The sequence below is a fragment of the Bombina bombina genome, chromosome 2 (assembly GCF_027579735.1).
Source record: "Bombina bombina isolate aBomBom1 chromosome 2, aBomBom1.pri, whole genome shotgun sequence".
NCBI lineage: Eukaryota > Metazoa > Chordata > Amphibia > Anura > Bombinatoridae > Bombina > Bombina bombina.
Genome location: NC_069500.1, coordinates 513,214,062 through 513,231,390, shown reverse-complemented (window position 1 = coordinate 513,231,390; position 17,329 = coordinate 513,214,062). Strand labels below are relative to the sequence as shown.

General features: G+C 39.9%; 1 protein-coding gene across 2 annotated transcripts in view; it reads right to left on the bottom strand.

Moving 5' to 3' along the window:
• Positions 1 to 17,329, bottom strand: part of TOX4 (TOX high mobility group box family member 4) — a 119,347-nt gene that overhangs the window by 72,217 nt on the left and 29,801 nt on the right. For both annotated transcript variants that reach the window (XM_053702282.1, XM_053702281.1), the window contains exons 4-7: positions 12,723 to 12,983; positions 11,887 to 12,114; positions 5,743 to 5,823; positions 4,786 to 5,463 (exon numbers count right to left, since the gene is read on the bottom strand). In XM_053702282.1, coding sequence (XP_053558257.1) covers positions 4,786 to 5,463; positions 5,743 to 5,823; positions 11,887 to 12,114; positions 12,723 to 12,983 — 1,248 coding nt within the window. The remainder of the gene's footprint in view (positions 1 to 4,785; positions 5,464 to 5,742; positions 5,824 to 11,886; positions 12,115 to 12,722; positions 12,984 to 17,329) is intronic.

The following is a 17,329-nucleotide window of genomic DNA, read 5'->3' as shown; positions in this document are numbered from 1 at the left end:
GTTCAGGCCCGAATAGGGTCTTACCCTTGAAAGGGATGGCTAAAAGCTTAGATTTTGATGACATATCAACAGACCAGGACTTAAGCCATAACGCTCTACACGCTAAAATGGCAAAACCTGAATTCTTTGCCGCTAATTTAGCTAGTTGAAAAGCGGCATCTGTAATGAAAGAATTAGCTAGCTTGAGAGCCCTAATTCTATCCAGGATATCATCTAATGGGGTCTCAACCTGAAGAGCCTCCTCCAGAGCCTCAAATCAAAAAACAGCTGCAGTAGTTACAGGAACAATGCACGCTATAGGTTGGATAAGAAAACCCTGATGAACAAATATATTCTTTAGGAGACCCTCTAATTTTTTATCCATAGGATCATTGAAAGCACAACTGTCCTCAATAGGTATAGTTGTACGCTTAGCCAGGGTAGAAATAGCTCCCTCCACCTTAGGGACCGTCTGCCACGAGTCCCGCATGGTGTCTGATATGGGAAACATTTTCTTAAAAGTAGGAGGGGGAGAGAACGGAATACCTGGTCTATCCCACTCCTTAGTAACAATGTCCGAAATCCTCTAGGGCCCGGAAAAACATCAGTGTAGGAAGGAACCTCTAGAAATCTGTCCATTTTACACCATTTCTCTGGAACTACAATAGGGTCACAATCATCCAGAGTCGCTAAAACCTCCCTGAGCAATAAGCGGAGGTGTTCTAGTTCAAATTTATTAGCCGTCATATCTGAGGGAACATCTTTCCTGAATCAGAAATCTCTCCGTCAGACAGTAAATCCCTCACCCCCAATTCAGATCATTGTGAGGGTACATCGGATATGGCTAATAAAGCGTCAGAGGGCTCAGCATTTGTTCTCACACCACACCTACTGCGCTTCCCCTGCAACCCAGCCCAGGCAGCTTAGATAAAACCTCTGTGAGGGTAGTATTCATAACTGCGGCCATATCTTGCAGGGTGAAAGAATTAGACGCACTAGAAGTACTTGGCGTCGTTGTGCGGGTGCTAACGGTTGTGACACTTGGGGAGAATTAGATGGCATAACCTGATTCCCTTCTGACTGAGAATCATCCTGCGACATACTTTTATTAGCTAAAATATGTTCTTTAAAATTTATTGATGCATGAGGGACACAGTCTAAGTGAAGGTTCCACAATGGCTTCTAAACATATTGAACATTGACTTTCCACAATGTCAGACATGTTGAACAGGCTAGTAATGACTATAAACAAGCATGAAAACACTATTTAGTGAAAAAAAAAATAATCTTAAAAAACGGTACTGTGCCTTTAAGAGAAAAAAAAAGTATACACGTTCTGCAAAACAGCCTAAACATGCACCAAATTTTTCAAAATTTTGTATGCAGACCCACTATATGTAGTTAAGATTGCACCACAAAAATTTTTAACAATTAACCCCTTAATGTCCAAACCGGATCGAAAATAGGCCCAGATCCGGAAAAAAAAAACTCAGCACCTTGCCACAGCCCTGCTGTGTCCCTACCTGCCCTCAGGGATCGAAAACGTGGGGTAAAAGCTTCGACTTGGCCCAAAACACACACCAGGGCCCTCAGGGGTTAGCTCGCTGATTAAACTAACTGCGCATCTGAGGCGCGAAAATAGGCCCAGCCCATCTCACTCGATGTTCCCTGAGCCTTAAAGAAACGCACCAGAGCGGTTATAACTAGCCATGTGGGTTCCAAGACCCTAAAAATAAGCCATGTGTGTCCCAATAAAGTTGCCCAAAACGTTTATTGCCCACAAAAAACGTTAAAGCACTCCCATCCAAAAAACGTTTGCACACAAACATTTTACATTCAGTGTCAACCATATATGTAATTGGCCCCATAAGCAAGCTAAGTAATGCCCTTCTTTTTAGCTCTAGGATTACTGCTTACCCTTAGCCTCCTGGGTATAATGTCAGGCTTTCTGAAATATCACAGTCTCTCCAGAAAATATATGACGGAACATACCTCATTGCTGCATAGCATGAAACCGTTCCTCAAACTGAAGTTTTCCTGTACTCCTCAGCTTCTGTGGGAACAGTAGTGGACCTTAGTTACAAATGCTAAGATCATCATCCTCCAGGCAGCAGTCTTCATCCATCTGCTGCCTGAGAGTAAATAGTACAACACCGGTACCATTTAAAAATAAACTCTTGCTTGAAGAAAAATAAAAACTAACAGTTTATCACCTCTTTCACTTTACCCTTCCTGCTTAGAGCCGGCAAAGAGAATGACTGGGGGTGGAGTTAAGGGGGGAGCTATATAGACAGCTCTGCTGTGGGTGCTCTCTTTGCCACTTCCTGTTGGGAAGGATAATATCCCACAAGTAAGGATGAAACCGTGGACTCGGTACATCTTGCAAAAGAAATACATTTTTCAACCAACAGAAATTCATATCGATAGAAGATAAAGGAAATATAGCAAACATTGTAACTAGAGTTATGCAAAGTGTAATATTTAACAACAAACATTCACGTAAGAATTTTTTTTCTTCATCTTCTAAATTAAGGCCTAATACCCTATTTATTCTTAGCCATAAAGAGGCATGGCACTCAAGCAAGCAGCTGAAAAGAGTAATGTCACTTAAAATAATTCCTCAACTGACCGAAGGTTTTCAACCCTGTGAGTCAGATGAATGGCTACAGTCAGAAAACCCTGGGCTACCAAAGGTAAATGCAATATGTGCTGTAAAGAGGAAAATAATTACTGAATATGCAAAACAGAGGAACAGTTACTGCTATTGATGCTGGAGAATTCTCTCTATGCTCCCTAAAGCAGTAAAGCAGAGTCAGATGTGATGGCAGGTCTGCTCAAGTAAAGGAAAAGTATTTTCTATGTAGGAAAGATTTGTACAGACAAAAATGTCACAAAATGTCATGGCAAGCAAATATATTTAAAGCATTCAGGGAAATAAATTCAAAGCATAATTAATTAATGGCCTTTGTTGTACGTTGAGGCAGAAATTTGACCGAGATACCCCCAATATACACTGAAACAAATTGGAAGTGGAGCTGGGCCTTAAATTGACTTAATGATGGCAAAATATTGATTGGTTCCAACATCCACAGAATAATTAGAAATCTGGATCACATATTACATATCCATGCCTGCTATCCTACAAGGTTGAACACTACTGAAGGGTAGACAAAAGGGCTGGGCCATTGTGGTATCAGGTTTACAGTACTAAAAAGGGATGAAAATGTTTCTGTGTAGAGGGGAAAAAAAACTCAAGTTAAAGCAAAGCTGCAGCCCATTCTAACTCCATATTAAAGGGCCACTGTAAGTAAATATTTTCTATGCCTGTTACTAACTAACTACCCCAAATACACTTTTTATCAATAGCATTTCATTAACATATCTCTACCGTTTATCAGAAATATTGTCTGCAAATTTAATTGTTTTCCAAACCCACTCTGTGGGTGTCCTTTGCTCTGTACCAATCCGCTTACAATACCTAGGTTTCAAAATGGCGCTTTAAACACAAAGTTATTGGTTTAAGCATTTTGAACACGCAGTGCTGAAAATAGTGGGCAGGATAACGTGACATCATCGGCGAATAAAAGATATAACTTTTAGAACGTTATGAAACTTCGTTTTGGAGAAAATATAGGTCAGTAGGTTTTAATTAATGTTTATTAACTTTAATATGTTAGTTGTTTAGCTTAAAAATTATAACAGAAAGTAATCCTTTAATAGAAACTGAACTCAAGCAGGTTAAAAGGGGGAACTACTTATACAGGATGGGAGGTCATGTGGTTATCTTATGAAGTTGTCTAATCAGTCTTACTTTTGGTATGCCAGCTTCATTCTACTTTTAAAAGGTTTCAGGTCATTCATGTAAAAACTTGTGGAAAATGCAGAACTTCCTTTTACCATGTTGACATCTTCGGATCCCAAAGATGGTGCAGGAGATCCAAGTTGGAATTGTAAAAAAGCTTTTGCGTAACGGTAAACCAAATTTCTGAATGCTAACATGAATATGAAAAGTTCACCAGAGTGCCCGCGGTGCAAATAGGGTCTCTGGTAACCTGTTCCAAAATCCAAGTGAAAAGAAAAACCACAGCACCTCTGTAAATATGGCAAAACGATTGCCCTTTATTAGGGTAACACTCCCAAAATCGCTGCTGTTTTTGGGAATGTCACCCTTATAAAGGGCAATCGTTTTGCCATATTTACAGAGGTGCTGCTGTCTTTCTTTTCACTTGCTACAATGAATAAATATTCTCTGGGACACCTAAATTAAGCTATAGTATAAACTCTTATTTAAAGGGACAGTAAAGTCATCAATCAGTAGCCAGCAATTAGCAAGCGCTACCCAGGTGCTGAACCAAAGATGGGCAGGCCCGTAAGCTTACATTCCTGATTTTTTAAATAAAGATACCAAGAGAACGAAGAGAAAAATAATAGGAGTGAATTAGAAAGTAGCATGCTCTATCTGAATCATAAAAGAAAATTTGGGTTCACTATCCCTTTAACAGAAATAAACTGAAGATTTGTTTAAAATTGTATGCTCTGAAATAAAAATTTGGGGTTTCATGCCCCTTTAAACATGGTAGCTTTGAATCATAAAAGGAACTATAATATTTTAAGAAGGGACATAATAAAGGGTACAGACTAATTTATAATGAAAAACATATGTGGAACAGGCACAAGTGGGTTCTAAACAGATAAATGTAAACCACTTCACCAATTTAAATATGGAGCAAACCATGTGTGATTTTTTTTCATCACAAGCCTATAGTCATCATTTCATAAAATATAGCCAATATGTTTAGCACTTACCTCTTGAACTACTTCTGTCAAGAGCTCCAGCTGTTCAGGTGGTGAGGTGGGGATCTCAGGAGATGGTGACACACTGATAATAGGAACACTCTGTGACTGGACTTGCACAGCTTGGGGCTGGGGCTGCAGAGGAGGAGGAATAAAATTTATTTGCAGTGGAGGAGGCTGATGCAGACTAAGTCTCACTTTTTGCATGGGCTGCAAAGGAGGAGGAGCCTGCAAAATTGTAATAGATGGCTGCTGTGCAGAAGGCATTTGCTGGAGCCGTGGAGGCTGCTGCATTTGCTGCAGAGGAGGCGGCTGGAGGCGAGGGGGAAGTTGCATGGCCTGTAGTACAGAACGTGTCACCCTTTGGGCCTGTGGACTTGGCTGAAGCTGGTGGAGAGGGATTCCTCGTGACGTCACCATAGTTGCTGGGATGACCGTCACCATGCCCTGAGACATAGCTATGGATGTAGGGATTTGCCCTGCCTGAAGCATCTGTTTGGAAATTATTATTTTAGTAATGCTTGGCTGAAGAGGAGGAGCTGTCTGAGGTGGTGGTATGGGATCTGGTGGAGGTGATACACGCTGGGGGATGCTTGGAGCTGTAACCACAGTAGGGGAATGAACAGGTGATTCAGGAAGGACTTTTGGAGTGGCTGGAGGAGGATCCAAATCTGATGCATCTACAACAACCTGTGGGAAAGTGGTAGCACAATGAATGCATAACACTGACATCATATGATAAAATATTAAAATAGATCAAATGTCATTGACGTGAAAAGTAAAAGGTTAGCTTTTTAGACCCATAGCCTAAATAATTCTATGTTTTACATACTGGGATTTTGATTAATAATTGAAAACTAGGCAATTATGTTAAACGTATGAAAAAAGACAGCAGTTTTATTAGAACAAACATGTACTTAAAACATCAAAAACTTCCAATTGAAGATGTTTTCGTTTGTATGAATTTACCTGAGACAGTTGGTTAGCTTTGTAAAGTGCCAATGCCTTCAGATAATCTTTTTTAGCAGCTTCAGTTTTCCTCTTATAAACCTATGGGTAGGAATATAAAGACATCAACTTAATGCAAGACCTGCTATAAACAAAAGGCTTATCAAAACAAACAAGTGACAGCAAAGTATGAGAGAATCAGCTGAATCTCTTCACCTTATACCACCAATTTCTTTCATGTAATTAACAAGAGTCCATGAGCTAGTGACGTATGGGATATACATTCCTACCAGGAGGGGCAAAGTTTCCCAAACCTTAAAATGCCTATAAATACACCCCTCACCACACCCACAAATCAGTTTTTACAAACTTTGCCTCCAAGGGAGGTGGTGAAGTAAGTTTGTGCTAGATTCTACGTTGATATGCGCTCCGCAGCAAGTTGGAGCCCGGTTTTCCTCTCAGCGTGCAGTGAATGTCAGAGGGATGTGAGGAGAGTATTGCCTATTGAATGCAGTGATCTCCTTCTACGGGGTCTATTTCATAAGGTTTCTCTGTTATCGGTCGTAGAGATTCATCTCTTACCTCCCTTTTCAGATCGACGATATACTCTTATATTTACCATTTCCTCTACTGATTCTCGTTTCAGTACTGGTTTGGCTTTCTACAAACATGTAGATGAGTGTCCTGGGGTAAGTAAGTCTTATTTTCTGTGACACTCTAAGCTATGGTTGGGCACTTTATTTATAAAGTTCTAAATATATGTATTCAAACATTTATTTGCCTTGACTCAGAATGTTCAACTTTCCTTATTTCCAGACAGTCAGTTTCATATTTGGGATTATGCTTTAAATTATCATATTTTTTCTTACCTCAAAAATTTGACTTTTTTCCCTGTGGGCTGTTAGGCTCGCGGGGGCTGAAAATGCTTCATTTTATTGCGTCATTCTTGGCGCGGACTTTTTTGGCGCAAAAATTCTTTTCCGTTTCCGGCGTCATACGTGTCGCCGGAAGTTGCGTCATTTTTGACGTTATTTTGCGCCAAAAATATCGGCGTTCCGGATGTGGCGTCATTTTTGGCGCCAAAAGCATTTAGGCGCCAAATAATGTGGGCGTCTTATTTGGCGCCAAAAAATATGGGCGTCGCTTTTGTCTCCACATTATTTCAGTCTCATTTTTCATTTGCTTCTGGTTGCTAGAAGCTTGATGTTTGGCATTTTTTTCCCATTCCTGAAACTGTCTTATAAGGAATTTGATCTATTTTGCTTTATATGTTGTTTTTTCTCTTACATATTGCAAGATGTCTCACGTTGCATCTGAGCCAGAAGATACTTCAGGAAAACCACTGCCTGCTGGATCTACCAAAGCTAAGTGTATCTGCTGTAAACTTTTGGTAGCTATTCCTCCAGCTGTTGTTTGTAATAATTGTCATGACAAACTTGTTAAAGCAGATAATATTTCCTTTAGTGATGTACCATTGCCTGTTGCAGTTCCCTCAACATCTAAGGTGCAGAATGTTCCTGATAACATAAGAGATTTTGTTTCTGAATCCATAAAGAAGGCTTTGTCTGTTATTTCTCCTTCTAGTAAACGTAAAAAGTCTTTTAAATCTTCTCTCTCTACAGATGAATTTTTAAATGAACACCATCATTCTGATTCTTTGGACTCTTCTGGTTCAGAGGATTCTGTCTCAGAGATTGATGCTGATAAATCTTCATATTTATTTAAGATGGAATTTATTCGCTCTTTACTTAAAGAAGTACTAATTGCTTTAGAAATAGAGGATTCTAGTCCTCTTGATACTAATTCTATACGTTTGGATAAGGTTTTTAAAGCTCCTGCGGTTATTCCAGAAGTCTTTCCTGTTCCTAATGCTATTTCTGCAGTAATTGCTAAGGAATGGGATAAATTGGGTAATTCATTTACTCCTTCTAAACGTTTTAAGCAATTATATCCTGTTCCGCCTGACAGGTTAGAATTTTGGGACAAAATCCCTAAAGTTGATGGGGCTATTTCTACCCTTGCTAAACGTACTACCATTCCTACGTCAGATGGTACCTCGTTTAAGGATCCTTTAGATAGAAAAATTGAATCTTTTCTAAGAAAAGCTTATCTATGTTCAGGTAATCTTCTTAGACCTGCTATATCATTGGCTGATGTTGCTGCAGCTTCAACTTTTTGGTTGGAAACTCTAGCGCAACAAGTAACAAATCGTGATTCTCATGATATTATTATTCTTCTCCAGCATGCTAATAATTTCATCTGTGATGCCATTTTTGATATTATTAGAGTTGATGTTAGATTTATGTCTCTGGCTATCTTAGCCAGAAGAGCTTTATGGCTTAAGACTTGGAATGCTGATATGGCTTCTAAATCAACTCTACTTTCCATTTCTTTCCAGGGAAACAAATTATTTGGTTCTCAGTTGGATTCTATTATTTCAACTGTTACTGGTGGGAAAGGAACTTTTTTACCACAGGATAAAAAGTCTAAAGGTAAAAACAGGGCTAACAATCGTTTTCGTTCCTTTCGTTTCAACAAAGAACAAAAGCCTGATCCTTCGTCCTCAGGAGCAGTTTCAGTTTGGAAACCATCTCCAGTCTGGAATAAATCCAAGCCTGCTAGAAAGGCAAAGCCTGCTTCTAAGTTCACATGAAGGTACGGCCCTCATTCCAGTTCAGCTGGTAGGGGGCAGGTTACGTTTTTTCAAAGAAATTTGGATCAATTCTGTTCACAATCTTTGGATTCAGAACATTGTTTCAGAAGGGTACAGAATTGGTTTCAAGATGAGACCTCCTGCAAAGAGATTTTTTCTTTCCCATGTCCCAGTAAATCCAGTGAAAGCTCAAGCATTTCTGAATTGTGTTTCAGATCTAGAGTTGGCTGGAGTAATTATGCCAGTTCCAGTTCCGGAACAGGGGATGGGGTTTTATTCAAATCTCTTCATTGTACCAAAGAAGGAGAATTCCTTCAGACCAGTTCTGGATCTAAAATTATTGAATCGTTATGTAAGGATACCAACGTTCAAGATGGTAACTGTAAGGACTATATTGCCTTTTGTTCAGCAAGGGAATTATATGTCCACAATAGATTTACAGGATGCATATCTGCATATTCCGATTCATCCAGATCATTATCAGTTCCTGAGATTCTCTTTTCTAGACAAGCATTACCAATTTGTGGCTCTACCGTTTGGCCTTGCTACAGCTCCAAGAATTTTCACAAAGATTCTCGGTGCCCTTCTGTCTGTAATCAGAGAACAGGGTATTGTGGTATTTCCTTATTTGGACGATATCTTGGTACTTGCTCCGTCTTTACATTTAGCAGAGTCTCATACGAATCGACTTGTGTTGTTTCTTCAAGATCATGGTTGGAGGATCAATTTACCAAAAAGTTCTTTGATTCCTCAAACAAGGGTAACCTTTCTGGGTTTCCAGATAGATTCAGTGTCCATGACTTTGTCTTTAACAGACAAGAGACGTCTAAAATTGATTACAGCCTGTCGAAACCTTCAGTCTCAATCATTCCCTTCGGTAGCCTTATGCATGGAAATTCTAGGTCTTATGACTGCTGCATCGGACGCGATCCCCTTTGCTCGTTTTCACATGCGACCTCTTCAGCTCTGTATGCTGAACCAATGGTGCAGGGATTACACGAAGATATATCAATTAATATCTTTAAAACCGATTGTTCGGCACTCTCTAACGTGGTGGACAGATCACCATCGTTTAATTCAGGGGGCTTCTTTTGTTCTTCCGACCTGGACTGTAATTTCAACAGATGCAAGTCTCACAGGTTGGGGAGCTGTGTGGGGATCTCTGACGGCACAAGGAGTTTGGGAATCTCAGGAGGTGAGATTACCGATCAATATCTTGGAACTCCGTGCAGTTTTCAGAGCTCTTCAGTTTTGGCCTCTTCTGAAGAGAGAATCGTTCATTTGTTTTCAGACAGACAATGTCACAACTGTGGCATACATCAATCATCAAGGAGGGACTCACAGTCCTCTGGCTATGAAAGAAGTATCTCGAATTTTGGTTTGGGCGGAATCCAGCTCCTGTCTAATCTCTGCGGTTCATATCCCAGGTGTAGACAATTGGGAAGCGGATTATCTCAGTCGCCAAACGTTGCATCCGGGCGAATGGTCTCTTCACCCAGAGGTATTTCTTCAGATTGTTCAATTGTGGGGGCTCCCAGAGATAGATCTGATGGCCTCTCATCTAAACAAGAAACTTCCCAGGTATCTGTCCAGATCCCGGGATCCTCAGGCGGAGGCAGTGGATGCATTATCACTTCCTTGGAAGTATCATCCTGCCTATATCTTTCCGCCTCTAGTTCTTCTTCCAAGAGTAATCTCCAAGATTCTGAGGGAATGCTCGTTTGTTCTGCTAATAGCTCCGGCATGGCCTCACAGGTTTTGGTATGCGGATCTTGTCCGGATGGCATCTTGCCAGCCATGGACTCTTCCGTTAAGACCAGACCTTCTGTCACAAGGTCCTTTTTTCCATCCGGATCTGAAATCCTTAAATTTAAAGGTATGGAGATTGAACGCTTGATTCTTGGTCATAGAGGTTTCTCTGACTCCGTGATTAATACTATGTTACAGGCTCGTAAATCTGTATCTCGAGAGATATATTATAGAGTCTGGAAGACTTATATTTCTTGGTGTCTTTCTCATCATTTTTCTTGGCATTCTTTTAGAATACCGAGAATTTTACAGTTTCTTCAGGATGGTTTAGATAAGGGTTTGTCCGCAAGTTCTTTGAAAGGACAAATCTCCGCTCTTTCTGTTCTTTTTCACAGAAAGATTGCTATTCTTCCTGATATTCATTGTTTTGTACAAGCTTTGGTTCGTATAAAACCTGTCATTAAGTCAATTTCTCCTCCTTGGAGTTTGAATTTGGTTCTGGGAGCTCTTCAAGCTCCTCCGTTTGAACCTATGCATTCATTGGACATTAAATTACTTTCTTGGAAAGTTTTGTTCCTTTTGGCCATCTCTTCTGCTAGAAGAGTTTCTGAATTATCTGCTCTTTCGTGTGAGTCTCCTTTTCTGATTTTTCATCAGGATAAGGCGGTGTTGCGAACTTCTTTTGAATTTTTTACCTAAAGTTGTGAATTCCAACAACATTAGTAGAGAAATTGTGGTTCCTTCATTATGTCCTAATCCTAAGAATTCTAAGGAGAAATCATTGCATTCTTTGGATGTTGTTAGAGCTTTGAAATATTATGTTGAAGCTACGAAATCTTTCCGTAAGACTTCTAGTCTATTTGTTATCTTTTCCGGTTCTAGGAAAGGCCAGAAAGCTTCTGCCATTTCTTTGGCATCTTGGTTGAAATCTTTAATTCATCTTGCCTATGTTGAGTCGGGTAAAATTCCGCCTCAAAGAATTACAGCTCATTCTACTAGGTCAGTATCTACTTCCTGGGCGTTTAGGAATGAAGCTTCGGTTGACCAGATCTGCAAAGCAGCAACTTGGTCCTCTTTGCATACTTTTACTAAATTCTACCATTTTGATGTATTTTCTTCTTCTGAAGCAGTTTTTGGTAGAAAAGTTCTTCAGGCAGCGGTTTCAGTTTGAATCTTCTGCTTATGTTTTTTGTTAAACTTTATTTTGGGTGTGGATTATTTTCAGCAGGAATTGGCTGTCTTTATTTTATCCCTCCCTCTCTAGTGACTCTTGTGTGGAAAGATCCACATCTTGGGTAGTCATTATCCCATACGTCACTAGCTCATGGACTCTTGTTAATTACATGAAAGAAAACATAATTTATGTAAGAACTTACCTGATAAATTCATTTCTTTCATATTAACAAGAGTCCATGAGGCCCACCCTTTTTTGTGGTGGTTATGATTTTTTTGTATAAAGCACAATTATTCCAATTCCTTATTTTGTATGCTTCGCACTTTTTTTCTTATCACCCCACTTCTTGGCTATTCGTTAAACTGATTTGTGGGTGTGGTGAGGGGTGTATTTATAGGCATTTTAAGGTTTGGGAAACTTTGCCCCTCCTGGTAGGAATGTATATCCCATACGTCACTAGCTCATGGACTCTTGTTAATATGAAAGAAATGAATTTATCAGGTAAGTTACATAAATTATGTTATTCAGCATAACTACTTGAAAATGTTCCTAATCTTGAACAACTTGCAAACCCTGTCCATAGTTTTACCTGTTTCTGCTCCTCTCCCAGACTGTCCCACATGGAGGCAACGATTTTTGACACTTCACCAAAAGTGGCATTTGGATTCTGCCCCTTAATTGCAGCCTGTGTGTCACGGAAAAAGAGTGCATATGCAGACAATGGTTTCTGCGGCTCATTAGGGTCCTTTTTCTTTTTTTTCTTGGGGGTCTTCTGCTTTTTAGTTTGCTCAACAACAATGGTCTTAGGAGCAGTTATCTGCAGGCAAAAAACAAACAAAAAAAAAAGGGACAAAACGAAAACGTCAGAATTTAAAATATATTGCTCCCAGCAGACAGAGAGAATAGAGTTTCAAAGTTTAACACTAAGATTGTCCAACCTACAGTCCCAAGTGCACCCACTGGGTCTTAGTTATCTGCCCCCATGGTCCCAGGCGTTATAAGCTTTATGAAACTAAACAAGTATATTTATCAGCAGTATAACAGAATGCTGTAGATGCATTGCATGGCTGTATATTAAAGTGAAGCTTTTGGCTGTGATGCCCTTACACTCCTATACATTATCCCATCAACAATTGCAGAAGAGCTTGATACTATTTAGGTAGGTGTGTGTGTATGTATGTGTATGTGTATGTGTGTGTATGTGTGTATGTGTGTATGTGTATATATATATGTGTGTGTGTGTGTGTGTGTGTGTGTGTGTGTGTGTGTGTGTGTGTGTGTGTGTGTGTGTGTGTGTGTGTGTGTGCGCAACACCTATGCCATATATTTTGGAAAAAGTACTGATCATTTAAAGCTTATTTATAGAGACATACTGTCTGTTTTTATTACTAGACAGGTCTAAATATCTTTGGTATTTTTTCTCACCCTTCTGAAGTCTTCCATGTCCTCATCATGCAGAGAACTGGTTGGTGATGGAGTAGGGGACAGATGATCCTCAGGTGACTGAACTGGAGGCAATATTGTTCCTCCACCAAGACTAAGCCCTAGCTGGGAACTCAGTTCTGACTGGTCTATTGTGGTCAGCTGATTATGTGCCAGAAGGCCAGATGACATGTCTGCCATAGACACATCTATAGTGACAGGAGGATTGGCACTGTATGGCGTTACTATAGTTTGATCCAGGTCCTGCATAAAAAAGAAAAAAAATGTATGGTACCGTGAAATTCAGTGGAGCAGGAAACATAGGTAAGTAGGATATACTCAGAATAGTCCTTTTCATGCACAAGGTTACCAACATATTAATATACTTAAAGGGACATAAAAACCCTACATTTTTATCTTACAATTCAGATAGGGCACACATTTGTAAACATCTTTCCAATTTACTTTTGTTATCAAATTTGCTTCATGCTATTGGTATCCTTTATTGAAGAAGCAGCAATGCATTACTAGGAGCTAGCTGAACATATCACTAAGCCAATCACTAGAGGGATATACTGTATGTGCAGCCACCAATCAGCTAGTTCCCAGCTCTTAAGCCAACCTAGGTATGCTTTTCAACAAAGGATATCAAGAGAACAAAGCAATTTAGATAAAAAGTAAATTGTAAAATGTTTTGCTTTTTTAAACTGTATAATCTATTTGATGCCCCTTTAACTAACTCTTTAAGAATGTAATATGTTTAATTATGCGTAGTAAAAAAAACAACAAACAAAAAAAACTTTCCAAATATACCTATATTTATTTTGCCCTCTTTGTTTTGTTATTTAAAGGGACAGTTTACTCAAAAATGTTCTCCCCTTTAATTTGTTCCCAAAGTTCCACTTTACCTGCTGGAGTGTATTAAATTGTTTACAACTATTTTCATTACCCTTATATTGGCATTTGAAATAGTTGATTTAGCCTGTGGTATCCCAACCCATCCTGAAAGTTTGTGGCCTCAAAGCCAAGCTGTGTTAACACAGCCAGCAGAAGAAATTACACTTCCAGTGGGTTATAGAAGAGATAAGGTAATAAAATGTTAATTTTCCATTGTTCTCTCCCAGTATTGGTGATTGGTTTATGGACAGATATAAGATAAAGAAGCAGGTATATGTACACACTGTGATAAAGTAATGAGATCTGATTATACCAACAAGCTCAACCCATTTTATTAGGTTGTGGCTTCAAAACACAAAATCAGCTACTTCATATACACAAATAAGCCTTAAAAAAGCAAATCTCATACATATTATACTCTGCAGTTGGTAAAAAAAAAGTAATTGGTAACACATTAAGAGAAAAACAATTTTATAGTACACTGTCCCTTTAAGTCTAAAAGTGAGTTTTCCATTGTGAGAACTGGAAATACACATTTCACAAGCATAACAAAGTTATATATATATGTCCCTAAATGGAATGCAGCAAATTTGATCATATAAGAAAATGCAAAACCATGATTATTTTTGCTAACAAAATGACAGTGGTTTGCCTTGTCCACTCTAAAAACAAGTCCAAATTGGTACCTCAAAATAAGGCAAGTGGTGGGAAATTATTTTAAAACATTTGCAACAAATGTGGTATATAGATGAATAATTTATATATCTATATAACATAAGCCCGGTATATTTATCTTTTTTGGAAGAAAAAAATATGTAAAAAAAAAAAAAAAAAAAAAAAAAAAAAAGGAAATTTATGCTTACCTGATAAATTTATTTATTTTACGATATGTCGAGTCCACGGATTTCATCCTTAATTATGGGATATCGCCTCCTGGTCAGCAGGAGGAGGCAAAGAGCACCACAGCAGAGCTGTATATATAGCTCCTCCCTTCCCTCCCAATCCAGTCATTCGACCGAAGTTAGGAAGAGAAAGGAAAAGCCAAGGTGCAGAGGTGACTGAAGTTGAACAAAAATAAAGACCTATCTTAGAAAATGTCAGGGTGGGCCATGGACGACTCATATCGTAAAATAAATAAATTTTTCAGGTAAGCATAAATTTCCTTTTCTTTTACAAGATACGACGAGTCCACGGATTTCATCCTTACTTATGGGATACAATACCAAAGCTATAGGACACGGATGAAAGGGAGGGACAAGACAGGAACCTAAAACGGAAGGCACCACTGCTTGAAGAACCTTTCTCCCAAAAACAGCCTTGGACGAGGCAAAAGTGTCAAATTTGTAAAATGTGAAAAAAGTGTGGAGACACAACCAAGTTGCAGCCTTGCAAATCTGTTCAACAGAAGCATCATTTTTAAATGCCCAAGAGGAAGCCACAGCCCTAGTAGAATGAGCCGTAATTCTTTCAGGAGACTGCTGTCCAGCAGTCTCATATGCAAAACGGATGATACTCTTCAGCCAAAAAGAAAGGGAAGGAGCCGTAGCTTTCTGACCCCTATGATTTCCAGAAAAAACAACAAATAATGAAGATGATTGACAAAATTCTTTAGTCGCCTGCAAGTAAAACTTCAGGGCACGTACCATGTCCAAGATATGTAACAGACGGTTCTTCTTGGAAGGATTGGGACACAATGAAGGAACAATAATTTCCTGATTAATATTTTTGTTGGAAACAACCTTAGGAAGAAAACCAGGTTTGGTATGTAACACTACCTTATCGGAATGAAAAATAAGGTAAGGAGAATCACATTGTAGAGCCGAAAGCTCAGAAACTCTGCGAACAGAAGAAATAGCCACCGAAAATAAAACTTTCCAAGATAACTTAATTTCTATGGAATGCATAGGTTCAAACGGAACCCCTTGAAGAACCTTAAGAACTAAAATTCAAACTCCAAGGAGGAGCAATAGGTCTAAACACAGGCCTGATCCTAGTCAGAGCCTGACAAAAAGATGGAACATCCGGAATATCTGCCAGACGTTTGTGTAGCAAAATAAATAAAGCAGAAATCTGTCCCTTTAAGGAACTTGCTGATAACCCTTTCTCCAATCCTTCTTGGAGAAATGACAAAATCCTAGGAATCCTAATCTTACTCCATGAGTAGCCCTTGGATTCGCACCAATAAAGATATTTACGCCATATCTTATATAAATCTTTCTAGTAACAGGCTTATGTGCCTGGATCAAAGTATCAATGACCGAAATCAGAGAACCCTCACTTAGATAAAATCAAGCGTTCAATCTCCAAGCAGTCAGCTGCAGAGAAATTAGATTCGGATTATGGAAGGGTCCCTGAATGAGAAGGTCCTGCCTCAATGGAAGCTTCCACGGTGGCAGAGAGGACATGACCACCAGATCTGAATACCAAGCCCTGCGAGGCCACGCAGGAGCGATGAGAATCACTGAAGCCCTCTCCTGTTTGATCCGAGCAGTCACCCGGGGAAGGAGAGCAAACGGTGGAAACACATAAGCTAGGTTGAACGACCAAGGCATCTATCAGTTTGGCCTGAGGATCCCTGGACCTGGATCCGTATCTCGGGAGCTTGGCATTCTGACAAGATGCCATAAGATCCAGCTCCAGTCTGCCCCATCTGAGAATCAGGGAGGCAAAGACCTCCGGATGAAGTTCCCATTCCCCCGGATGAAACGTCTGTCTGCTCAAAAAAGCCGCTTCCCAGTTGTCCACTCCTGGGATGTAGATTGCTGCCAGATAACAAGAGTGAGCCTCCGTCCACCGAATTATCTTGGATACTTCTGACATCGCTAAGGAACCCCTTGTTCCTCCCTGATGATTGATGTAAGCCAGTCGTGATGTTGTCCGACTGAAAACGGATGAATCTGGCCGAAGCCAACTGAGGCCAAGCCTGAAGCGCATTGAATATTGCTCTCAACTCTAGAATATTAATGGGAAGTAGAGACTCCGACCGAGTCCACACACCCTGAGCCTTCATGGAATTCCAGACTGCGCCCCACCCTATTAGGCTGGCATCCGTTGTCACTATCACCCATGAGGGACTGCGGAAGCACGTCCCTTGGGACAGATGATCCGGCGACAACCACCATAGAAGAGAGTCCCTTGTCTCCTGATCCAGATCTATTTGAGGAGACAAATTTCCATTGCTGCCACCATCAATCCAATTGCCTCCATGCACTGAGTCATTGACGGCCGAAGATTGGACTGAAGGTTCGGCATGTATTCAGAATCTTTAACTTTCTGACTTCCGTCAAAAAGATTTTCATGGATAAAAAGTCTATTAGAGTTCCCAGAAAAGGAACCCTTGTCTGTGGAATAAGTGAACTCTTTTCTAGGTTCACCTTCCACCCGTGAGTCCTTAGAAAGGACAGAACAATGTCGGTATGAGACTTTGCTAGTTGATAAGACGACGCCTGGATCAGATATCGTCCAGATAAGGTGCCAATGCAATGCCCCGCGGCCTGAGAACCGCCAGCAGAGACCCCAGGACCTTTGTGAAAATTCTGGGTGCCGTAGCCAGACCGAAAGGAAGGGCCACAAACTGAAAATGTTTGACCTGAAAGGCAAACCTCAGGAACTTGTGATGATCTCTGTGGATAGGAACATGAAGATATGCATCCTTTAGATCCACGGTAGTCATATATTGACCCTCCTGGATCAATGGAAGAATGATCCGAATA